The following is a 26061-nucleotide window of genomic DNA, read 5'->3' on the forward strand; positions in this document are numbered from 1 at the left end:
GATAGAATACAGTACTTTTATCTGATGTAAATGAGACTGGGGCCAGGTTGAAGAATCAAAAATACAGCGAAATCGGAGAATGGGAAAGTGCAATGCTGCAGTGCCATCTAGCGGCCACAGAAGAGATCGCCCCCTTCTGGACCTGTGTGCACTGGTTCTCCGGTTCACATGGAGAGCCGGATAATGGAGGGTCGGATAAACAGAGTTCTACTGTATAGGCAGGGCTGCTAGCACCCCCAGTAGTTAAGGTTGCCTGACACTTCCCATTATAAAGCCCTATTTTCAGTTGGGGACTTGGAGATGTAGCAAAGGAGGAGCTGGTAGTAGGGAGACAGGGACTGGTGCGGGGACATGTTGGAAGGGACGGGTCAAAAGGGGTCAAGATGAGGGGGAATGGACAGATCGGTCTGTGACAGGACCGCCAGAGCAAACTCCCCTCAGAACCAAGGACAGAAACCAGCAGTCCTGAGTCTCACCATTCCTCTACTTCAGCAAATCTCTATGAAATCCACCGGCAAAATGTGTCCCTCACTCCCCTCTGCTGGCCGGTCCCCAGGGAGGATGACAACTTACTAGTGCTATCAGTTACTTGGTTAGCTTAAGCTCTGGAGGTGTGTGCGGGGGATCGAAATGTTCAAGCCCTAATGGGGAGCTATGGAGGTGTCATTACGATGCCACACAATGGAATTGCTTTGTTTTTCTATTTATTTTTTTTAAACCTAGGCAATTACATGCAAAGAACTACATTAAAGGAGCCTTCAGGTGGCAAAATTAAGCCCTGGGAAGTTACAAAATGGCAGGATTAAGTCTTGTGAAGTTAAAGACTGTATCATAAAGCAGAGAGCCTGCCTCTATTCCATGTTAAAAGCCTCTCGGATGCTCTGCAGAGCCTGCTTCTCGGTTATTTTCTTCCATTCTATCGGGAGATCGGCAGGCTCTGCACTGTACTCTTTGGCAAACTGGTGATTGAACTTTCTGAATATGAACTTCCAATAATCGGAGGCGCTGATGCTGGGGTCCGGTTGAATGCGCCAGGTGGGGTAGAATTGGCGATAATCTTTGTAGGGATGCCATTGGAAGGCTGTACACAGATTTCTAAATACCATTGAAGAAACCACGTCAGAGGAGCATAAAGAATATATAAGTTTCTTGCTTGTCTCATCCCTGTATCTCCCCAGCCCTTGAGGCCGATGCACTGATGCAAAATGCTCCTTGTGGTCACTGCCTCCTGCTTCACAGGGGACGTTACAGAATGGACACTGCTTCCCACAGCCAAACACGCGCTTGAAGATCTCATCCTGGGGCTTGAACTGGAGCTGTGTGAAGACCATTTCCCCACTCAGCTCTTCCCACTCTGAGAGGATGCCATCTTCCACCTGGGAAAGGAAGGTCTGGATGTCGACTGAGAACTGCCCGACATTGGCTGTGTTCTTAAAGAGGATCACCTCCAAACTGTCCTTGGAGATGACCAGCTCCTTGCACATCGCTTGGCAAAAATGGTCCAAGAACTCAGAGACGGTGGGGGTGTCTTGGCACTCACAACTCTCCAGAGTGTCCCGGATTTTCTTCATTATTGTGGCTAAAACCACTCTCTCTAGCTCCTTCAAGCCCCCCGTCTCTCTGTAGTGATCAAACAGGCGTGTCTGGATCCAGGATTTGACAAACACTTCATAGTTACTGACGTATTTCACATAGTTATTGAAGTCCATCTCCTCCAGCAGCTTCTTCTGCATGGTGAACTGGAAAAAGCTCCGGCTGCCATACTCAATGGACTCTCCACTGCTGAGAAAGTCGTCCACTATCTCAATCCCGAGTCTTTTCTTCATATATTCCCACAGGGCGGGTCTCAGGCACCGGTCACAGAAATCAAAAGCTCTCTTCTGGCAGGCATCCTTCTCATAGTAAAGGTCTCTGAAGGTGGAGAAATACTGAGGTCTCAGCTCCTCCAGGCGACGCTGAGGGTCGTTCTTCTTGAGAAAGTCTTCGTGCATCTTCTGGAAGGTGCTGGCTGCCTCCCCCAGGATGTGAAGTTTTAAATCGACTTCGAAGGAAGCACTGGTGCACATCTTCCCAGCAATCTTCTCCTGGAGCCTCTCATTGATCATCCACAGCAATTCCCTGCAGTAAGTCTGGTCATAATCCCCCTGGGAGTGGACCTTCTGCCCAATGCACCTCCTACACTCCTCCACCAGGGACTTTGTGAACTCTTCCAATTCATGCTTACACTGCTGCGTTATAAACTCCATAGCCGCTTTGTACCAACCCAAGTCCAGATACTCCTTCTTCATGCGGAAGGGTTTGCTTTGATAGGTGAGCAAGTTCTGGGCTTTATGGAGCATCTGCTTGACCAAACTCCCTCTGTTCTCCAGGTCCTTGCACAGCTGGTAGTAGACGTCTTCGTGGATTTGGCGTAGGGGTAAGCGCTCCAGCGGCAGCTCTGCTAAGGTTTCCTTCCACATCTTGGCAAACTCCCTTTCCAGTTCCTTGGGCTTCAGCCCCTTCTCCCTCTCCCTGCAGTCCCGCAAGAGCCCATCCACTTTCCCTTCGATGGTTTTTGTGTACCCCGCCTGCAAATGGTCTATCTTGCTCCGACCTTTCTGGATACGAATGGCCTCTTCGGACTTGCAGAGCAGATAGCTCTCCAGTTCGTGCCGGAGAAATGTCACGCTTCGGTGAAAGTCTTCTCTGTATTTCTCTACCAGGTGCAGACTCCCAGCTCCACTCTCAAAGTAGCTTTGAAGTCTCTGCAGCATCTTCTGCTCCCCACTGTGCAGCATCTGGTGAACTTCCAGCCTTAGTTTCTCAAAGGTGCCTGGACCCAGATCGTCTGGGGATTGGTTCTGGATGGTGGTTTCTGTTTTGGACATCCAGAGATGCATCTCCTTGCGGAATTCCCACTCCCACTCCGCGTACTTCACAGACAGCTGGGTATAGGCCTCAGCCACCAGGCTGTTTCTGAAACTGAAGATGAAGTTCTCGTGTTTCACGGCGTTCCAGAGGCTCCTCACCCATTCGATGAACTGGGGAATGTCCTTGGGGGCTCTGCGAGGTGATCGATTCTTCATGAATTCAAACAGGTATTTCTTTAGTTCACACACGCTCTCGCTGTATCCCATATTCACTGGCGCCATGGGAGGGACTCCATGCCACAGCCCAGGGATGTACCAACTATGCTTCTCCGGATCATAGTCCATGATGTCAGAAAATTTCATCTCCCTGCTTTGTTTTTCCATCCTCGCTGCAGCTTTGGTCATTTCATCCAGCTGCTCCAGGAGGTGTTTCCTGTCCCTCATGTTTTGTTCATGCGCAGACACATCACTGACGTTCTGATGCACAAATTGGCAGTTGGGTTTGTGCCCAATTTCCTCCATTCTGAGAAAGGCATGGACCACGATTTGCAGAACATCCTTCATTTCGGTGGCATTCTCCATGGCCATGTTAACGATGGTTATGTCACTCAGTCCAATCACCAATGTGGCCAGCTCATTGTCGTGTTCATAACTATCCTCCAGCTTGGCCAGTTCAGGGGCTTTCAGGCCTTCTGTGTCTATCACCAGGATGAAATCACAGCCCAGCTCCTGCTGAAAGTTCTCTGCCACTTTAATGAGTGTCATGAAGGCTCCTCGCGTACATCGGCCACTGCTCACTGCAAACTGCAGGCCGAACATGGTGTTGAGGAGGGTGGATTTCCCAGTGCTCTGCACTCCCAGCACCGTTAGAACCAGCATTCTCGACCTTCCCCTGAGCTTGGCATGGAGCTCAGACAGAACATCTGTCACCCACTGCAGTGGGATGTTGGAGGCATCCCCATCGATCAGCTCCATGGGAAACCCTTCCAGCATCAGGTCAGCTGCTATGCCTGGGAGATGGATGAATTGTCTTTGGATGTTCCCCATGTTCCCTTCTTTCATCATTGAGCATTCGGCCTCGTAAAATTGCCCCAACTCGCGCATGAAATGCTCCACCCCTAAGGAGCTGGCAGAGATTAGTTCATCCAGTTTTTCCAGCTGTTGTGCATCATCCCCTAGAGCGCGACATTTCTCTTTGTACTCAGCCCGGAGCCTAGAGAGGTTCCCCCTGGCGATGTGATCCAGGTGGAACTTCATCCATTTCAGGAAGTGATGTTTCTCGGCTGGACCCAGTTGTCCTATCCCGCTAATAAATTTAACCATCCCGCTGGTGAGGTCACACTGATTCTGCTGCCTGCGTAGCTCCAACCACCTTTCTCTCAGCTGGGATCTATAGTCTTCCGGAGAGATGTCCTGTTGGCCTTTCATCCGACACATCTCTTTCTCCACTTTAGCCAAGTTCTTCCACAGATCCCCTTGGAGCCTCAGCATGTCCCTCTTGTACTTTGCCACGTCCTTTATTTCCGCAGTGATTTCTTCAACGTGCTCCAAGGCGGTCCAACATTCTCCATCATCTTCATCCACCCGGATCCCTAGCTCCCGCGCCGTCACAGCCATGTCACGGACCCTCGCGCTCTTGGGAGAGGAGCTCATGACGCCCCGGAGGGTGGATCGTAGCTTTTTCACCAGCTCCGCGCTGTTGTTGCTCTGCTCTTTCACCAGAAGTTGTGATTTTTTCATATCCAGCAGTGGGGCTAATTTATTGAGGAGTCCCAGTGTTTCCTTGGCTTTCCCAGCCTGACTGTTAAGGATGAAGTAGTATTTAGTGGCTGATCCCTGCAGAGATGATAACAGGGTGTATTCTCTCTCATTGATACTCTCCGTTAATATGAACACTGCTGAGGAGATCTCTGTTAAAAAGCTGAACTGTGGCTAGTGGGACTCAATGTCTCCACGCAGGTTTGTAACCGCGACGGGCTCTGGGAAAAGATCCAAATTCTCCCTCCCACCAGGGAAATACCAGGAAATCTCGACCAGCCCATCTGCGATTTCCCGAGGGATGTTCCCAGAGTCCATGTCCCGATGGATAAAGAAATCGTGATGCTGCTGAGAGGGGCTGAGAACTTCATTGAGGAGTTTGGACTTGGAGAAGCTGCAGCTCCCCAGCCGCACAAAGGAAATGGTTGGCATTGATGTGAGCACCAGGCTCTCCTCCCTGAATCCCCTGCTCTCTGCCAGGGAGTGCGGCCTCCACTTCCTCACAATGTCCCTCATGGCCCACAGCATTAGGGTGCACTTGGGGGTGTCGAGGGCAGGTAGCAGCAGAGGGAGGGCAAACTGGCACATGGACATTTTGGACAGGATCTCCTGCTGCAGGAAACTGTCCGAGCAAAGCAGAATGGCACAGAGAACATCGAGGGGGTGCAGAGAAGCCCTAGAGTCATCTTCCCTTAGAGAGAACACATCCCCACTCACCCCACCCTCCTCATCCTCACTTGTGTCCTCATCAGATGTCCCCTGCCCAAGGCGCGTGCTTCTGGCTGTCCCGTTCAGAGCCATGAGCTTCCTCAGGAAGTGCCAAGGCAAGTCTCCCAAGACGTGAGGAGTCCAGTCCTTCAGGCTCTCCAGGCTGATTTCCAGGAGATCCCCCAGCCTCAGTTTCCCATTTCTGAACTTCTTGAGCCTCAGCTTCGACAAGACAGTTTTCAGGGCTCTTCTTCTCCCTGCAAATGGAAACAAAGGCATCACCATCCGGGATGGCGTCACAGCTCAGGGCCAGCTGCACCTTGGCCTCCTCTTGATTTCTCTGTTCCCAAGATTTAGGCCTGAAGCCTTCACCTCCCCGGCTCGTTTCATCTCAACTGAGGGGACTAACCCAGCTAAACCTTCACACCAGTCTGTCTCCGCTAACGCTTAGGGAGGCTTTACTTTATCTAGACTCCCTCGCTCCTGAGGCTGGGTGTCCCACACTGAGGCATAGATGGTGTGACCTAGTCCTCGGGGCAGGAGTTTGGCCTATCAGTCACAGCAGATCCAGAGACCAGAGGCATGGTTGGGAGGCCAGCCAGGGATTAGAGCCAGGGGTTCAGAGGCAGGCAGGGCGTAGGGCTAGAATGGATGGAGAAAGGGCTGGTCAGGGAGTAGGTCTGGCACAGCTGTGAATGACTGAGCAACTGCTCCGTGCCTCGGTTTCCCCATCTGCTGCTGCTGTTGCTACCGGGCTTAAATAGGGACTTGTGGGCCCTTCTGTCCTGTCAGGGAGCACAGTCACTCAGCCTTGTCTACACTAAGGTGGTAAGTCGACCTAAGTTACGCTACTCCAGTTATGTGACTAATGTAATTGAAGTCGACGTAGCTTAGGTCAACTTACTGTGGTGTCTGCATCCTACCACCCTGTGCTGATGGGAGACGCTTTCCCACCGTCTTCCCTTACTCTTCTCGGGGAGCTGGAGTACTGACCGGAGAGCGCTCTGCAATCGATTTAGCGGGTCTTCATTAGACCTGCTAAATTGACATTTCTGCAGCGATCGTTGCAGTGCCGATTTACCAGTAAGTGTAGACATGGCCTCAGTGCGGGTTTATTGGGCCCAGCCGAGCTCACTGAGTTGCTAGGCAACCGTGCCCGGAGACGGCTGGGTTCCTGACACTGTGGGCCGTCTGCGTTTCCATCGGCTCAGAAACAATTCATTTTCCCCCAGAATTTTCTTTTATGGAGGATTTGGGAATTTGCAGGAGGAAAAACCCCAAATTTCAAAATCTCAGAAACTGCCACAAAAAGGACTTTCCATTCTCCACACAGCTCTACATGTAGTATTTTTGTAAAACCATCTTGGCATCTTTCACATGCTTCACAGATGGACAATACGCAGGGGACAGTCAGGAGCTCGGGCGCGGTTAGTGTACAGAGATTGAGACGTTGGATGGAAGAACCACGGGAGTGTGGAGGGCCCTTACTGACTTCTTCATTGCCAACTCAGGGCAGGGGGACTTGGGTTGGGAGAAGGACTGGGTGGGGGGGATGTTCTCTGGACTCTACCTCCATGAACTTTGTTGGGAGATGTCTCTGTAGCCTCATCTCCACTCCTGTCCACTGACGCAGAATGTCCTGGTGTCTCAGCTCTGCACCTCTCCACCGACCTGGAAGCTCCTGGTGTCTCGGCTCTGCTCTCCGACATGGAGACATCCGAGTCTGGAGTCGCTCCATCTAAGGATCCAGAAGAGAAGCCTGCTCAGTGGTCCTAGACCAGGGTTTCTCAACTTTTGCAGGCTACTGGACCCCTTTCAAGAGTCTGATTTGTCTTGCATACCACAGGTTTCACCTCACTTAGAGATACAAAAGTGTTGCAGCACACCTCCAGGCAGGGCTGAAGCATTGTGGGGTTCCTATGTCACGGGGCCCCAGGTAATTGCCTTGCTTGACACCCCCTAATGCCGGCCCTGCACTTGTGATCTCCCTAAACCCGTCCCAGGACCCTCCAGGTTAAGAAACACTGAGCTAGAGCAGTTGAGTATCCCCTGGAAAGCCTCGGTGTACCCCCAGGGGTATGCGTCCTCCTGATTGAGAACCACTGCGCTAGACCTTCCCAGTGCCCCTGTGTCCTCAGTGTCGTGTTCTGGTTTCATTTTCTTGCTTGTTTGGGTGGGTTTGTGTTTTGTTTTTCCTTGACAGGAGCTTAGGTGAGAAGGTTATGACACATATATAGAGGCAGCGGTGGAGTGACCCAAGGAATGGAAGAGTCAGTTGAGATGACCGGATGAGGAAGCTGTGGGATGCACATTATCCGGGAGCGGGTGCCCAAAAAGAGTTTCATGTGTATGAAGTGCTCCCTGAGGGAGCTGATGGAAGAGAAGACCCAAGGTTCAGAGATGCAGGTGGAAACTTTGGTTGAGTTTCGAAGGGGATTTGAGCAGATGATGGAGGGAAGGCTGAAGGGAAAAAAGTCAAGACCAGCAGATGGAAATTGGACTGGAGAACTGTGAGGGGAGCCTGCTAGATGAGGAAAGTGGCCAATGGAAACATGTGACTACGAGAACCAGGCAGAGGAAAAGACCAGCTAGTGAAGGCGAAGGAGAGCTCGGGACCAGGTTTCCCCGAGTTGGAAGATGACGAAGGGGCACAGCGGGCAGCAACAGATGGTGGGAGAACAAGCAAGAAGAAAAGAACTTGCTCGTCCTACATGAAGAAGGGAAGAGTCAATGGAGATAGCCAGAGTTTGGAGCCCAGGAGGACAGAGGATGACGCACAGAATATTGCAAGAGAGGACAAGAGACAAGAGGACTTGCAGCCAGAAAGAACAGATGGGGAAGGCTGGAGAATCACATAAACAACAGGAAGAGGCAGGTCTACGTGGTGGGTGACTCCCTTCTAAGAACAGACAGGCCTGTCACCTGAGCTGATTCTGAGAGCAGAGGGGTGTGCTGTCTGCCGGGAGTTAAGATACAAGATGCGGACCTGAGGCCGAAGCGTATCCTAATGGGAGCAGGAAAGAATCCACTGACTGTCCTTCAAGTGGGAACAAATGATACTGTGGCTGGATTCTCGCTGGAACACATCAAGGGAGACGGCGCCAGGCTGGGGAAGACGTGTAAAGAAATAGAGGCTGAGGTAATTTTCAGTGGGATTCTACCTGTCCCTAGAGGAGGAGAGGGAAGGCAAGACACAATTATGATGATCAACAGACGGCTCAGGCAGTGGGGCTATCAGTAGGGCTTTGGGAGGTTTGCCCACTGGGAGGCATTCACGGACAGAGGGCTGTTCTCATGGGATGGACTCGACTGAGTAGGGAGGGAACTAGACTTCTGGGATGGAGTTTGCCACAACTGATTAAAAGATTTACACTAGGAACTCAGGGGAGATGCTCACGTAATCTCCAGGCTGGATTCTAATACTGATTAGGAGGACAAATCAAGAAAGAGGAATACAGCAATAGAGAAAGGAACAGCAGTGGGTAGGAGAATGGACATGAAGAGGAAAGACAGTGCCGATACCAATGACGCTGCTAGGCAGGTCAGCGACACCGGCAGTAGAATGACGGTACCCAATTGGGTGAGGAATCTGGGCAAAGGCACCCCCAGGCCCCCAGGATCCGATCTGGATAGGGATCGAGACCTCTGTAATGTTTTTAATAAAATCAATAATCACACAATTCCCAGTAGTATTTGAGACTTTAATTTCCCAGATAGAGAATGGAGGACAAGAGCTATTAATAATAGCAGGGCCTAGATTTTCCTGGATGTGACAGCTGATAGATTTTTTTCACCAAATAGTCACCGAACCGACAAAAGGAGATGCCATTTTAGGTTTTGGTGAGTAGTGAGGACCTCATAGAAGAGCTGGTCGTAGGGGACAACCTTGGTTTGAATGATCATGAGCTAATTCAGTTTCAACCTAAATGGAAGGATAAACAAAAATAGATTTGCAACTAGGGTCCTTGATTTCAAAAGCGCTCACTTAAAAAAATTAAGGGAATTTTTTAGGGGAGTGGACTGGACCAAAGAACTTAAGGATCTGAACGCGGAGGAGGTTTGGAATGACTTTAAGACAAACTTACAAAATGATCTGGAGCCTGCATCCAAAGCAAGGGGAAAAAATTCATAGAGAAAGGTTGCAGAACAAGTGTGTCAAACAGGTAATGAAAAGAAAACAGAAAGCCAACAAGGAATGGAAGATGGGATGGATCAGCAAGGAAAGCTGCCTCTTGGAGGTCAGAAAGCATAGGGATAAAGCGAGAACTGCCACGAGTAGAGTTGGACCTCTGAAAGGGAATTAAAGCCAATAATTAAAAGGTTCTAGCCATGTAAATAAAAGAAAACAAGGAAAGAAGTAGGACTGATAAGAACTAAGGATGGGATGGAGATTAAAGATAATCTAAAATAAACCCCACAACTACAAGAATACTTTGCCTCTATTTTCAATAAGGGTAACGAGGTGTTTAGGGGTATTGACAGGGTGGCTAATTGGAGTGAGGAAATGGAAATTGAAATTACTGCATCTGAGATGGAAGTCAAACTTAAACAGTTTAATGGGACTAAATTGGGGGCGGGGAGGGGAGAAAGAGAGGGGGCGGATAATCTCCATCCAAGAATATTAAAGGCATTGGCACCTGAAATTGCAAGGATTTCTAATGAATCTCTAAACGTGGGGGTCATACCCTATGATTGGAGGATTGCTAATGTAGTACCTATTGTTAAGAAAGGGAAAAAACGTGATCCAGGAAACTACAGGCTTCTTAGTTCGTCCTCAACTGTATGCAGGGTCTTGGAACAAATTTTGAAGGAGGAAGTAGCTAAGGACATAGAGACAAACGGGAATTGGGATGAAATACAGACCAACCTGATCGCTTTCTTTGCGATGATTGATTTTTTTTTTGATTATTTTTTTAGACAAAGGAAATGCAGTAGAGCCAATCTACCTGGATTTCAGTCTGATGTTTGTTACATTTCCATGTGGGAAATTATCAGTTAAATTGAAGAAGTTGGGGATTAATATGAAAATTGAGAGATGGATAAGGAACTGGTTAAAGGGGTGACTACAACGGGTCATAGGGAAAGATGAACTGTCAGGCTGGAGGGAGGTTACTAGTGGAGTTCCTCAGGGATCGGTCTCGGGGCCAATCTTATTTAAGATTTTTATTAATGACCTCGACACAAAAGGTGGGAGTGTGCTAATCAAATTTGCAGCTCACACAAAAGTTGGGAGGTATTGCCCATAAGGAAGAGGACTGGGACATCATATAAGAAGATCTGGATGACCTTGAAAACTGGAGAGATAGAAATGGGATGAAATTTAATAGTGCAACATGCAAGGTTATGCACCTAGGGACTAATAAGAATTTTGCTATAAACTGGGGACGTATCAGTTGGAAGTGACGGAGGAGGAGAAAGACCTAGTTGTGTTGGTCAATCACAGGATGACTATGAGCCGCCAATGTGAGGCGGCCGTGAAAGAGGCTAATACAATCCTAGGATGCATCAGGCAAGGTACTTCCAGTAGAGACAGAGAAGTGTTACTGTCATTATACAAGGCAATGGTGAGACCTCATCTGGAACACTGTTGCAGTTCTGGTCTCCCATATTTAAGGAAGATGAATTCAAACTGGAACAGGTGCAGAGAAGGGCTACTAGGGTGATCACAGGAATGGAAAACCTGACTTATGAAAGGAGACTCAAAGAGGTTGGCCTGTTTAGCCGAACCAAAAGAAGGCTGAGAGGAGATATGACTGTTCTCTATAAATTCATCAGAGGGATAAACAGCAGGGAGAGGGAGAAGTTATTTAAGATAAGCACCAATGTAGACAAGAACAAATGGCTATAAACTAGCCATCAACAAGTTGAGGCTTGAAATTAGATGCAGGTTTCTAGCCATCAGAGGAGTGAAATTCTGGAACAGTCTTCCAAGGGGAGCAGTGGGGACAAAAAACCTAACTGGCTTCAAGACTGAGCTTGATAAGTTTATGGAGGGGATGGTATGATGGGACTGCCTACAATGGCATGTAGCCCAAATGTAGCAAATATCCCCAACGGCCGGAGATGGGACACTAGATTGGGAGGGCTCTGAGTTCTTACTGATAATTCACCCACATGCTCAAGGTCTAACTGATCACTGTATTTGTGGTCAGGACGAAATTTCCCCCCAGGTCATATTGGCAGAGACCTTACCTTCAAAATTCCCTTTTACTGCAGCAGTCTTTCCTTCTTCTCCACAGCTGGGGATATTTCCAGATTCTAAAAGCAATACAAATGTAATTCACTTAGGCTCACATCAGTGGAAGTTAGGAGCCTACAGATCTGGGCCACAGACTTTGTCTAGCCTAGGGGGGTTTCAAGGGGTGGCCTTAGATTCTTGCTCCATCTCACGAACCCCTTCGAGAACTGCAGACTACCTGGAGTCCTACCTTAGCTCCAGCTGAAATGATAGAGGAAGAACCGAGCTTGTAGCTGGAGCTGCTGAAATTAAGCTCAAGGTACTAAGCTGTGTGAGGTGGGGTTCGTGGTTGAGTTAACCTCCTCTCCTCCCCTGGATGTCCATGAGCAATTGTTTCCTTACATGCACAAGCACTTTCTGCTCTTGCAAGGGGTCCAAACACAGGAACTAGACCCTTCCTACCTCTGAAATCTAGCACAGCTTTCCCTCTGACCCTCTCCATCCGGACCTGAGGAGAACCCGCCTGGGATCCTGTGCCCAGCGCAGGACAGCCATAAACATGTCTTAAGCATTGCCCTACAGCGCAAGTCGAGAGACCCGTCCCGTACCTTCAAAATCTGCTCTCTCCGAGGGCTCAACAGCTGCATCTGTCTCTGAGGATCTGGCACCTCCTGGACACTCTGGATCATTCTTTGAGGGTAAAGCAGTTTCTGGGTTTTCTGGTCCATTCTTCATTGGGGATGTGGCAGAATTTGGTGTCACCGATCCCTTCTGTAAGGATGGCACGGCTTCCGGCTTCTCAGGGGCTTCCGGCTTCTCTGGATCATTCTTCTCTGAGCACATGGCATCTTCTGGGTTCATTGGATCAAAGTCCCCTGAAGATGGGCGACCGTCTGGATACCCTAGATCATTCACCCCATGCAGTACAGCGCGTTCTGGATTCTCCAGCTCATTCTTCCCCGAGGGTACATCAGCTTCTAGATTTTCTTGTCCATTCTTCTCGGAGGACGCGCCACCTTCTGGATTCTCTGCATCATTTGTCTGAGTTACGTACCCTACAAAGGGAAAACAAATAGACACCTCCTCAGCACCATACAGAGGTCTTCACCATTCCGGGCACTTCCTTGGGCGAGAGAGAAGGGGAGAGAGCGTCTCCACGGCCTGCTCAGCCCTCGGCTGTTCTCCTGAGGCTGCCGGCTGCTGCCTTGTATTTTAGTTAGCTCAGCAGTGCGGGAAAAGGTTAAAAACAGAGCGAGAACTCCTGTGGTCTATGGCAAAAGGGTGTTACCTGGGAGAGGTGGTGGTGACGACAAGTTTTTTTGGGGAGCGGGGGGTCAGGTTTGGGGCTAAATCCTCAGGTTTCAAGGAATGTTACAGACATGCTGAGGTCGGTCTGTTTGGAAAGCCCCACTGAGTGCCAGGGATAGAACCCAGGAGTCCTGACTACCAGCCCCCCTGCTCTAACCCACCAAACCCCACTCCCCTCCCAGAGCCAGGGATAGAACCCAGGAGTCCTGACTACCAGCCCCCCTGCTCTAACCCACCAAACCCCACTCCCCTCCCAGAGCCAGGGATAGAACCCAGGAGTCCTGACTCCCAGCCCCCCTGCTCTAACCCACCAAACCCCACTCCCCTCCCAGAGCCAGGGATAGAACCCAGGAGTCCTGACTCCCAGGCCCCCCTGTTCTAACCATTAGTCCAACCCGTCACCAATACGCAGCCACGTCACAATATCTCCTGGCTACATTTTATGTCTCTTCTATGGAATCCTGCCAAGAACTGAACTGACTCAGAAAGCCCCAACTCACGGCGTCCCGGGGGCTGTAGATCCAGCGGGAAGTCTGGGAAGAGGCTCTGCAGACACTCCAGGAACTGCTCACAGCCGCGCTCCCCCTTCCTCTGGATCTTTATCAGCAGCCTTCGGATCCTCTCCCTGGGCTCCGAGAGCTTCTCCAAGGCCTCGTACTCCTCCTCGGTGACTATCCCCAGCGAGGCCACTTCGTCCAAGACGGGGTCGGGGGTTGTGAGAAGGAGGGCGATGAGTCGCTCCCGTCCCCGGCGGATCGTCTCAAAGGCCATTGGGCCCGGCTCCCTGGGGCTGGGCGAGGCATTTGGAGAGAAACAACTTCAGATTGTGTTTGTAAAAACCACACGCAACTCATCCACTGCAGCACGGCCTCCCCTAGCACCACACGGGGGTATTGGGTCCAGCCCTGACTGCCAGGGGAGAGTGCCCCCTACTGAGCCCCTGCAGCACAGCGCCCCCTAGCACCGCACTGGGGCATTGGGACCGTTCCTGACTGCCAGGGGAGAGTGCCCCCTACTGACCCCCTGCTCCTGCAGCACAGCGCCCCCTAGCGCCACACTGGGGTATTGGGGCCAGCTCTGATTGCCGGGGAGAGCGCCCCCTACTGAGCCCCTACCCTGTTCCCTGCAGCCCAGCGCCCCCTAGCGCCGCACTGGGGCCAGCCCTGACTGCCAGGGGAGAGCCCCCCTACTGAGCCCCCACCCCAGCACATGCCCCCTGGCACCGCACTGGGGCCAGCTCTGACTCCCAGGGGGAGAGCACCCCCTACTAAGCCCCCACCGCCTGCAGCACAGCGCCCCCTAGCGCCGCACTGGGGTGCCTCTGTCCATAGGGTCACGGGGGGGGGGCAGGGTGAGGAGGGTCCCATGCAGGAATGGGCTGGTTTGGGACTTTTCCAAGACGCTCCCTGGACGCTCCTCCTCCCCCCGGGTTCCCTGGCCCCGCTCCAGCCCCAGAGCCCGCACCCCAGGGGAAGTGGCGGGCACTGCTGGCGGGCGCTCGCAGCCCAGGGGAAGTGGCGGCTCCTTCTCTCCAGCAGCTGAGCGGCGCACCCGCCCGGCGAGCTTTCTTTGTTTAGACCGCGCCAAGGAAACGAAAGTGAAACCGAAACTGGGCGCAGGCCGGGGCCGCTGATTTGTCCGGCTCCTCCGGCCACTGCCAGCCCCCTGAGCTGAGCCCTCCCCCTCCAGCAGGGCGGGGGTCCCCTCTCCGGTGGAGTTTAACCCTGCAGTGGGATTGGGATCCTATGGGTCCCCCAGGACCTGCTGTCATATTAGCAGGAGCAGGTGGAGTTAGTGTATTGGGTTGATCAGGTGGAGAAAAAAGAAAAAAAACCCACCCAGACTGTGGGAATTTGCTGGGAGATACTAAATCTTAATTTACCCGAAGTAGCCCATCTTTTCATGTGTTCCTATATACCTGCCTACTGTCATTTTCACTCCATGCGTCCCATGAAGTGGTTTCCAGCCCACGAAAGCTGATGCCCAAATAAATTTGTTAGTCTCTCTAAGATGCCACAAGGACTCCTTGTTTTTCCTTGTTGGGAAGTTGCTACTTAGTTTCTTTGAGCTTGGCTTTCCCATCTATATTTCTCTCTCTCACGCCGGATTAGGGTGACCAGTCAGCAAATGTGAAAAAACAGGACAGGGGGTGGGGGGTAATAGGAGCCTATATAAGAAAAAGACCCAAAAATCAGGACTGTCCCTATAAAATCGGGACATCTGGTCACCCTGCTCCAGATCTGGGGTAGTGCGCGGGCTCAAGTCAGATCAGAGAATCACACTCCCAGATTTTGTTGCTCGAATACAGGTGTAAAAACAACGAGGAGTCCTGTGGCACCTTAGAGACTAACACGTTTATTTGGGCATAAGCTTTCGTGGGTTATAGACAATTTCATCAGAGGCACAGGTGTGGCAGTTTGCACGCAGTTTTGCGAGCAGTTTTTCCACCCAAAAAGTTTTTCAAAAAGCATGAATGACCCCGACATACGCTTAACTGGACTGGGAAGTTTCAAAGTCCTAAAAACGGTGCTGAAGCAGGTTAAAAATAATCCAGTTTTTTTTAAACAGCTTACTTTTTATAACCATTAAAAAACCATCTGCACCTTTTATGGCAAAATTGTGGTGCAATTTGGTTCACATTCCGTGTGAACTACACCTGACAGCCGTGTGTCACAAACGGAATTTCAGCAACGTAAAGCAAGTTTTTCCCTATTTTAAAAATAAAGCTTTTAATACTTACATTTAAGCAAGGGATAGAAAAGAGATTTGATGTCAGTTCCAACAGGACTTAAAGTAGTGTTTTACATGGTTTAAGCAAAATTTGTTTTATTCTTTTAGTGGTAAAAATTGTGTCTGAATTGTGTTTATAATATATTAACTCTTTCTTTCTTTCTTTCTTTCTTTCTTTCTTTCTTTCTTTCTTTCTTTCTTTCTTTCTTTCTTTCAGCATGGGGAAATCTGTCTCTCTTGCAGGATTTGCCCGATGTCAGGTTCTTGCGGGTGAGAGCAGGATACAAATGCAGGGAACAGTGCGGGAGTGCGATCGGGTTGCCAACTCGGTCGGACCATTGCCACAAATAGTGTCCGGTCCGAGTTGGCAACCCTCGAGTGGGTGTGGGTATTGCAGGGAGAGATTTAAAAAATAGTCCTGCTCAGGGCTCTAGTGGGGGTCCCCTCCAGCCTGGTAGAACAGCTGCTTCAGCCAAACACCCGTTCCTGGGCTCAAGACAGGGGGAGCCAGGGGAATCCTCTGCCCTGGGCTATGGGATGGAGCAGAGGAGATGAACTAGTGCCCTGATCTTGTGGCAGGCGTCTGTGCAGTGCCTGGCCTGGCGGGGACCCTGATCACGGCTGGGGTCTCCATGCTACCCTAATAAAATATTACTGGCACTCATGATTTCAAGCATCCTCCTTGGGCTGCAGAATTAAATTGGGTTGAATTACGGGGCTGAATCCGCCCTCCCCCCCATCCCTGTAGCAGCTCCCAGTTTCCCTCCCCCAGTGGGTCCACTTCCACCCCCACTAACATGATCAGGTGGGGAATAGTGACAACTGCTATTCTTACATGTCATCATTAGACTCCAGAGTCAGCAGGAGGGAACATGATAGATATGACGCTTCCCTGTGTCAGCTCCCAATTGCCCCCCACCCTACATGGGCACCACTCCCCACCCTGTTCACTCACCCCTCTGCTGAAACCACCAGCAATGAGAGGGTAAAAACTGACATTTAAAGGGTTATCATTAGGCTTCAGAATCAACAGGCATTAAACTATAGACAGGAATCCTTGTTCGGTCTCTCCATGTCCACTCCCAATTGTCCCACCCCACATGGGTATCACCCCCATCCCCTTCTCTTGCCTCATCCACCCAAACAATCAGTAGGTCAAGGTACACTGATGTGCCAGCAAGTGACATCATTAGTTTCACGTGTGAACGAGCCCATGGAGACAAATGCAGCCAGTTCTCGCTGCTCAGAGCTGTTGTGTCAGGCTCTCTGTAGACGCTGGTGCGTGTCACACCGGTTGGATGGCTTTCTTTGCAGCCATGAGGGCTAGAGGATTAATTTGTGAAATGAAGGCTGAGGTGCTGCAGAATTTACTTATTCCACACCAGCCTCAGAGACACATCAGCCAGGTTGGGTGTTGGAAAACAGGGGAGTGCTATTGTGTCTATGGCCTGGGGAGGGATTCCAGGACTCCTGGGTTCACCTCCCAACACCTTGTGTGACCGTGGGCAAATCACTCAATCATGCTGTGCCTCAGTTTCCCTTCCTCACCCTCGGTTTGTCTTGTCTGTTTGGACTGTGAGTTATGAGGGTGAGGGACTGGCTCCTACAGAGCTCAGGGCCCCCATTGTATGTGTGCTGATCTCAGTGGGCCTGGAGAAAATGCGGAGTGACCCATCTGACGCCAGTGGAGTAAGGCTGGGTTCTGGTATCAGTGACCCTAACGAGCCGTGTCTTTCTTGCCAACAGCGACTGAGGAATTTGCCCCTCACGCTCCACTTTCAATCACCGAGCTGTTAGTCAGGAATCCTGCGCTTGCCCTTCTAGCTGCTTCTCCGCTGTCTGGCATCGCAATGCCCGGCCCCTCCCGACATCATGGGAGGGGATGTGCTTTGTAGGGAAACGGAGGTGCAAATGGGAAATGTGTGGCTCTCCCCTCACCTGGCTGGCTCATTACAGCGTCTCAGCTGACAAATGATTGGCTGGTTTGGCAGTTTTCCGTGCCTCCACCTGTACACATACAGACACACACATGGACTCTGCCAATTTGTACGGCTCATTTATTAAATCTAATGAAAGCCTGAATAGATCTCTGTGCATTCGAATCTGCTCTAACCCTCTAGACCTCACTCCCCTCCCAGAGCTGGAGATGGAAGCCAGGAATCCTGGCTCCCAGCCCCCTCTGCTCTAACCCACTAACCTTAAATACTCAAAGAAAATACTATCTTTAAATACTCAGGTAGCCTGTGGAACTCATTGGCACAGGATGTGAGTCAGGATTCGGAATAGGATCTTTCTATGGGGAATGGAAGAGCCAGAGTTATACTCCTAAGGGTTTAAAACAAATATGTTTGGAAGGGGTGTAAATGTCATGCTCCAGGGCTTAAACTGCCCTCTGATTAATGAGGGTCAGGAGGAAAGTGCCCCCAGGAAGGCAGGTTATTCCAGTGTTGGCCACTGTGTAAGACTGGATACCAGGCTAGATGGGCCCACTGGTCTGACGTGGGGTGGCAAGGAGATGGCAGGATACTGGGCTAGATGGGCTGATGGGTGTGATTCAGGGTGGCAGGGAGGGGGCGGGATACTAGGTTACATCGGCCCATGGGTCTGACTGTGAGCTGGGGTGACAGGGATGGGGTGGGATATTGGGTTAGATGGGCCCATTCTCAATGATCCGATCTGGGAAGGGGAGCAGGGTTAGGGTTGGCAAAGGGGTTACCTTAGGGTTAGGGGAAGGGAGCTGGGATCATGTTAGAGCAGGGTTTAGGGGTAGAGTAATGGAGTCAGGTTAGGGTTAGAATAGGGAGCAGGGCCGGGAAGCCGGTTGGACAATCAGAGCTGCTTTGGGGGCAACATTTTACACGGCCAGCGGAGAGATAGCTGTAACCAGCGCTCGGGGCTCAGCGTGTTATGGTTGGATCCCTGCTGACCTAGTGGTGGAACCATCCGCCACTGTTCAGGCCCTGGGCTGGGACCTGGTGGAGTAGGGTGGGCCTGGATCCCCCTACCTCCTGCAGCCGCCCCACTCCTGGGGTGGCAGTTTCCCCACCTTAGGCCAGGAGGCCAGCGTTTGTCTAACATCTGCCAGAGTCAGGGTGTCAGACTGTTTATTACTCCACAAAGCCTGAGGGCCTGAGCCCCTAGATTCTATGGGGCTCTGCTCTGCCTGAAGGCCTGAGCCCCTTGACTGTTGGTTGTTTCTGAGCTCTACCTAGGGGGCCAGGGCTAATTCTCCCCTTGTCTTGTCAGGGGCCCAAGAGCGAGGAGACGTAGCCTTCCTCCAAGACTGATGCTCCTACAACTGGTAACCTACATGCACTGAAAAAAATGCCCCAGATGGTGGCATGGGGGGTACCGGGAAGCCTACCCAAAATGCACCATATCTTCTGCAGACACAGCCTCTTGGGTGGCCCTGACAAAGGCAGCCAAGCAATGTCAGCTAGTGCCGGTTAGCTGCCAAAAGACCTGACTGCGAAAGATTCAAGGGGAGGCAAGACATGTAGTTCTGGTGGTCAACAGGAGAGTGGCTTCTATCTTCAGTGACAATTGCATTCCAATATCCTGTGAAAATCATGACCCGGAAAATGCAGCCCTTTAAGGAACAGCAAGGATTTCGTTAGTAAGAGAAAGATAAGTTAGATAGAAGTAACCGATTTCTTTGTAAACCATTTTCCAGCCATCAGTGTTCACCTCCTGTCCCGTTCCTGGCAGCACAGCGCCCCCTAGCACCACACTGGGGCACTGGGGCCAGCACTGATGGCCAAGGGAGAGCGCCCCCTACCCTGCTGTCTGCAGCATAATGCCTCCTAGTGCCACACTGGGGCGTTGGGATCAGTGCTTAATGTCAGAGGACAGCACCCCCTACCGAGCCCCCCAGGGCATTTCCTGCAGCACACTGCCCTCTACTGCCATGCATCCCAATCCCCGCCCCTCTGTACTAGCTGGTCCTATATATGAGCTGTAGATGGAAGAAGCTGCATATCCCCTCCAGGATACATTATTGGGGATATATTCTTAACCTGCAAATATCAGCTGTGCACTACTAATACCCCATAATAAACCTGCCCATCTTCTTGTATCCCTTTCCTACCCACCCCACTCTGTCCCTGAAAGAAACGCTTCTCTTGACTGGCATTAGCCACATTACACTGGATTCCCCATTGCGGCAAATTCATCCAGCAGTTTAGCTCCCCTGTCTTGTCACACCTCTCTCCCCTCCCGTCCAGTGCCCCCCCAGTGTTCTCAAATATGTATTGCACCCGCTCATTTCTAATCTGCTCCATCTTGGTCCAGCCCAGCGGGGTTAGAAGAATGACAAGGCTTCCTGTCTACAAACTTACTTTCAGAAATATTTATTGAGGCAGAGAGACACATTTGCAAAGAGCCAGAGATCTGGAAGCCTCCCAGAAGCAAATCATTTTGTGGTGGAGCTGCAAAGCTGCCTGGTAGTTTTCCATGCTGGAGATATTTAACTTGCAGTCAGTAGGGTTCAGAGTTAACAATTCACATTCACCAGTTTGCTGCACCATGGCACTATTAATCTTGGCTTTCAGCAGATGCAGGTAGGTGTGAGCCTGGAAGACACTTTAATCCCAGAGCTAGGGGGATTTGTCCTTTCCAATGTGACCCCAATGCAGGGCCATCTCCTGGACTCTGCTAACAAGCTGAATCATTAGCCCTGTGGAATGTTCTCCTGGGTGTTAACTGTGAATGCTACCAATTGCCAATGTTATATTAGCATTAGATGCACTGGATACATATATTGGTTGCTTGCTTGAATATGTTGGAAGCACTGAATACAATGATTGGTTGATTGACTGGCTGGCTGGAGATGTTGGATGTAGGGGATACATACATTGGTTGATTAGATGGATTGCTTGGATGACCTTGATACATTCATTGGTTAATTGGTTTGAAGGATACATTGGATGTATTGGATACAGACTCTGGATAGTTGATTTCTTGGCTGATTGGTTGGAGAGATTTTCTGGATGTTCTGGATAGATAGATTGGTTGGTTTGTTGGGTGGGTGGTTCGATGGCTGGATGGATTGATGGATAGCTTGGATGCACTGGATACATACATTAGTGGGTTGGTTGGTTTGTTGGTTGGTTGGTTGGTTGGTTCGATGGATTGATGGATAGCTTGGATGCACGGGATACATACATTAGTGGGTTGGTTGGTTTGTTGGTTGGTTGGTTGGCTGGTTCGATGGATTGATGAATAGCTTGGATGCACTGGATACATACAGGGTTGGGTTGGTTTGTTGGTTGGTTGGAGACAGTCAATGGATATACTGGTTCAATGGCTCAGGAATAGGCAGTTAGTGATGGGATGCTTTTCCAGAGAGAGTTGTGAGGGTGGCCGGTCCATGGAAGGGAGGAGGCTGTTATAGGCATAGGAGACACCGATTCCCCAGCAGAAATGACAGCATGAAGCCCAGTAGCGTCAGCAGAGTGGGAGCTAGGAAATGCTTTGAGGGACAGGGAGCACTGTTGAGCAACGCACACCCGTGCCCCTCTTCAATTCCCGAACCAGGGCGCTCACCAGAAGGGCTCCTTCCCTTTGATTATGCTGTGCTGGGGGGGCTGGGGAACATACTCAGAACAGATCGGGCCCCGAAGGTTAGGCCCACAGGGGAGACTGTAACGGAACCAGATGCGGCCGTGTTTCAGGTAGCACTCCCTGTGACGGGTCCCCCCAGACTTCAGTGGGATGGTGCAGGCCCCCAGCAGGTCATCCCTCCACTTGTCTTTGTCCCAGACCTCGACACGGAACTGGCTGGCGATGGTGACACGGACGGTGCCGAAATCCATGTGTCTGTTCCAAACAGGATTGTTGTTGTTCCAGATGGTGCCAGTCCGGATCTCTCTCCCCCCAAAGAAGACCTTGATGTAGGCATCAGTAGCACTGATGGGGTCTCCCCGCAGACCATTTGCCCGCTCCACGGTTACCGTCAGCCTCGCCAGGCCCCGCTCCCGCGAGCAGCACATGGTGTTGGTGGAGCTGTCCCCAGGGCAGACGCAGGAGCAGGGGTCGAGGGCGCTGCGTTGGGTCCTCCCTAGGCAGCTCTTGGTGCAGTCCATCCGCAGGGCCCTCTCACGGATGTACTCACTCACTGCCTGCCTCAGCACCTCCCGCTTGGGATTGTTCTGCTCCACCAAGGTGTGGATCGGCCTCAAGGAGTAGGTCAGAAGGCCAGGGAGGGACTCCAGGGTTTTCACCCAGTTTGAGAAGGCCCCAACGTAATTGTTGGAGAAGAGCAGGTCGGCCATGTTCTTCCCTCCCTCCACCTCCACGTGGCGCTCCCGGTACATCTCGTGGAAGCTCTGATGGAATTTCAACTTATTTTTCTTTTCCTTGCACTTGCTGAAGCCGAATTGCAATGAAGCCACCCCAATATTCACGGCCGCCTCCGTGCTCAGACAGTCCCTGATCTCATTGATGGTCAACCCATCCAGCGCCGCCTGGCAGACCCGCACCGCAGTCACGTCCCGCACCCGGCCCCCCAGGGATGCCTGGGACACATAGTGGGTGCCGTAGGTCTGAATCAGATGATGGTACTCCGGCTCGGAGGCCTTGTTGTACAGGCTGGGAAGGTTCTTCACTGCCTGGGTGAAATGGCTGGTGAGTGGAGGTTTCTCACTGATCCGGAACCTGCCCCAGGGACCCAAAGAATTTATGGGACAATTAGAAAATCCCCCATAGCTAGCCAGGTCCAGATCAGAGCAGCAACCCCTAGAGGGGAAAGGCCCCGCGTCCCATTCCCTGCCCCCCTGTGCCAGCCAGTCCCCCTCCCTGTCATCAGATCCGACCCAGTGTTCCTGTAGCTCAGATGTGACCCTAACAGCACCCAAATGCCAGAGGACAAGGGCTCCCTGGTATCTGGTAGTGAGTCTCAGCTGGCCTGACCAGTTCAGTGTCCCTCACCTCACTCATGTCATCACCTGAATTTAAAAGGGGCCACGTAAGCTATCGACAGCAAGCTAATGCCACACTGCTCGTTGCTATCAGTGCGAGGCGTCTGTATGGAGGACACATCCAAACACGCATGCGAGTGGGAAATTCTGTTATCAGAGTGCATCTACCAGGCAGGACGATAGGTACCACCCCTAGACAAAGGACTGTGCTTCTGTCCCTGAAAGGCATCTCCAAGGCACAGTAAGAGACAAGGGGACTGCAAATGAGGGTCAACAGGACCATCAAGACGGCAGGGGGAGGAGAGTGCAGGAAACAGATCGATTTGCATTTTAGCAACTCCCAAGCAGGGGAAGAAACCAGTAAGGAGTTTCCTTGTCCAGCTGACTCCACATCACCTTCCTCACAGCTTGGGTGGACTTTACTGTGGCGGGGTGACCCTAAGGGGAATCCATTGCAAAGGTTCACCGGACTATCAAGGGAGGGGGCGAAGGACCCCAAATGATCTTTCACCTAAGCTGAGAAAGGACCCAAGCACATTGGACTCGGTGGGAGATCTCGACCAGAGAGGTGGTCAACCATCTCGCTGGACGGTAGATTGATAAGGAAACTGCCTTGCACAAAGACTGTGCCTTGTTTTGTTACATCAGGGATCGGCAACCTCTGGCATGCGGCTTGCCAGGGTAAGCCTCCTGGCGGGCCGGGCCGGTTTGTTTACCTGCCACATCTGCAGGTTCGGCCGATCGCGGCTCCCACTGGCTGCGGTTAGCCACTCCAGGCCAATGGGGGCCGAGGGATATGCTGGCCGCCACTTCCCACAGCCCCCATTGGCCTGGAGTGTCGAACCGCGGCCAGTGGGAGCCATGATTGGCCGAACCTGCGGACGCGGCAGGTAAACAAACCAGCCCGGCCCGCCAGGGGGCTTTCCCTGGGGAGCCGCGTGCCAAAGATTGCTGATCCTTGTGTTACATCTTAGCCACCAGAAAGTGCTTTTCACTTTTATTTCCTTGTAACCACTTTTGTCCTTATCCCTTGTGCTTGACCTCACCCATCCTCCTCTCTCCCTTAGTTCAGAAACTTGCTAACCCAACTCGCTGGGGGAACTCCAGTTAGCCCGGCAAGCTGCTGAGTGTTGTATCTTTAAAGGAACGAAGGAACCTTAAATCTCTCCGAATGGGCCATGAGAGGGTCAGACATTGTAAAGCAAATGGTTTGGGGGACACTTGGGATGGGAAGCGTGTTGGGGTCGATGACCAGAGTGTGCTGGAGGTTCACATGCAGGTAGGGTGACCAGATGTCCCGATTTTATAGGGACAGTCCAGATATTTGGGGCTTTTTCTTATATAGGTACCAATTACCCCCCACTCCCGTCCCGATTTTTCACACTTGCTATCTGGTCACCCTACATGCAGGCTGTTGGGATCAGAGTTGATTGGCTCCCTGCAGGCTTGTGGGGCGTTCAGAGAAGAGACTCACAGCAGCAGAGCCTCTTGAAGCATTTGGGGGTTACAGGTCAGGCAGTGACACAATCCCTCACTGGCCTGGATCACACCCCAGAATGAGACAGCCCCCTACAAGGGAAAGGCCCTGGATGGCTGAGTGGTACCACTGTCCCGCTGTTTCCCAGGTGCCCCACCCAAGAGGCGGCTGCATCTCAGCACGGGGCGAGACATCCCGGTGTGTCATCACTGCACACTTGTTACCCATCTGCTCCGCCCCAGAGCTAGCTGCATCTCAGTGCCAGGCAAGCCATTCCCAGATTGGGAGGTGTCCAAGCTGGTTCTTACCCATAATATTGGCAGGAAACCTCATGCTTTATGAAGGTGTATTTGTCGTTTCGCGACTTCTGCGTGACGAATTCGGCCAGTTTGGAGCGTGAGCCGGCCAGCCCCACCTGGACATTAACCTTGGGCACCACGGGCACTTTCAGCCCCACCTTCCAGTCGTTCTGCACCACGGACGCCGCCAACTCCATCATGCCCATCGCCGACTGCTGCACCGAGCTGCTGAGCTTTCGTTGGCACGAGACACGGACCCTCCAGTCCACCGCGGCCAGTGGCAACCTCTGCCACTGCCGTCCCTGCAGCGGGTTCCGGCACAGGGTGCAGGTGCCATTCGGGCCGCGCCACTGGCTGGTGTCCACCAAGTAGGCCCCCGTCCGGCCCAGTGTCGTCACGTCAATCCCCTCCCCCACCAGGTTGTGCCCGGGCACGAAGGCTGCAGTCATGCATGCAGCAGCCGTGCCTGTCTGGCATTCGGGGGAGACCACGGGGAGGAGGAATAGGAGGAGGAGGAGGATGCAGGCACTAGGTTTGGGCATGGCTGGTGTGATGGGGTCCCTTGCACAGGATGGGGCGTCAGTCTCAAAAAACCCCTACAGGGAGAGACATAAAGAAATCCTGAATAAATCATAATTCAGTAGCAGGCAGTTCCACAGGTTAATTTACTTATATGGAGAGAGAAAGAGAGAGACAGAGGCATTCAATTACCACTGTCCTTTTGTCAACCATATCTTAGATCACATCTGCTAAGGCTCTGTGCTCCCGGAACCTGGTGGCTTTATGCAAATGATATGGAGCCCCAATTTGCATGTTTGAACATGCATTTGTTAATTTGCATAACCCCACCCCTTTCTCTTGCAGTAGTAGCTGCTGTACTAACCACTAGGGGGAGGAGATGCACATGCCCTGTAGGTTGCGATTACATTAGTGGATGGCTGCTCTGACTGAATATGGCCTCTAGGTGGTGCTGTGTTCCCACACAAAATCCATGGCTCCTTAGACATTAGTCCCCAGGTGGTGGCTCTCAACACCTACACGTGTTGGCTCTATGAATGGCCTCACCATAGAAACCCCTGGGGCCCCCTAGTGGACATTGAAAGTGATGTATTTTGTTACATTTAGCCACCGATTGAGGGTCATTTTCTAGGGTTTCATCAGACCCACATCAGACTCATGGGCCCATCTAGCCTGGTACGCTGCCCCCTCCCTACTACCCCAGATCAGACCCAAGGGCCCATCTATCCCAGCGTGCCATCTCTAACAGAGGCCAATTCACCGACCCCTCAATAATCAGAGGTGGGTTCAGACTGGGAAGCATGAGACTTATATCCCTTTTAAACAAATGTATTTAAACCCCTTAGGATTATAATTCTGGCATTCCTATTCTCCAAGGAAAGTCCTGTTTGGAATCCTGCTAAACTCTTGGTCCTATTCGTATCCTGTGCCAATGAGTTCCACAAGTTATGTGGCAATTTCAGGACAATATTTTCAATGCATATTTAGTGCAACGGGGTCCTGATCCATGACTGGGGTTCCCAGGTGCATCCATAATTCAGTTAATAAATAATCATAATTTTTTTCTAGGCAGGTAACTTGCAGTGTGGATTTTTCCATCTGTTGGCTGTTCCGTCTCACTGCTGAGAACGCAGAAGAGAGTTTAGAGGCGTGTAAGGAGCTGAAATGGTATGAGCATTCCTGAGTTCTATTCCCAGCTCTACGACAGACCCCGTATGATGTTGGACAAGCCTCCGAATCTCTTTGGGCTTCACTTTCCCCATCTGTAAATTGGGGAGAATAATCCTGCCTTTGTTGGGTTAGAGCTTCGAGACAGGGA

General features: G+C 51.4%; 1 protein-coding gene and 1 pseudogene across 1 annotated transcript; both read right to left on the reverse strand.

Annotated features, from left to right (window-relative positions):
* Window positions 1-687: 687 nt before the first annotated feature.
* Window positions 688-14420, reverse strand: LOC101936728 (interferon-induced very large GTPase 1-like; annotated as a pseudogene).
* Window positions 14421-19951: 5531 nt separating this feature from the next.
* On the reverse strand, window positions 19952-24806 carry LOC101936352 (perforin-1-like). Its single transcript, XM_065595759.1, has 2 exons — window positions 24234-24806; window positions 19952-22185 (listed from the first exon to the last, which is right to left on the reverse strand). The coding sequence occupies exons 1-2, from the start codon at window positions 24764-24766 to the stop codon at window positions 21072-21074; spliced, it is 1647 nt and encodes a 548-aa protein (XP_065451831.1). The 5' UTR covers window positions 24767-24806; the 3' UTR covers window positions 19952-21071.
* Between the last annotated feature and the right edge of the window lie 1255 nt (window positions 24807-26061).

Source organism: Chrysemys picta, chromosome 4 (genome assembly GCF_011386835.1).
Source record: "Chrysemys picta bellii isolate R12L10 chromosome 4, ASM1138683v2, whole genome shotgun sequence".
In the NCBI taxonomy this organism is placed as follows: Eukaryota; Metazoa; Chordata; order Testudines; family Emydidae; genus Chrysemys; species Chrysemys picta.

Coding starts and splice junctions, on each gene's coding strand:
- LOC101936352 (XM_065595759.1), bottom strand. CDS start 24,766: ATGCCCAAACCTAGTGCCTGCATCCTCCTCCTCCTCCTATTCCTCCTC. Junction 22,186..24,233: donor GTTTCCTGCCAATATTATGG/GTAAGAACCAGC, acceptor TCCCTGGGGCAG/GTTCCGGATCAGTGAGAAAC.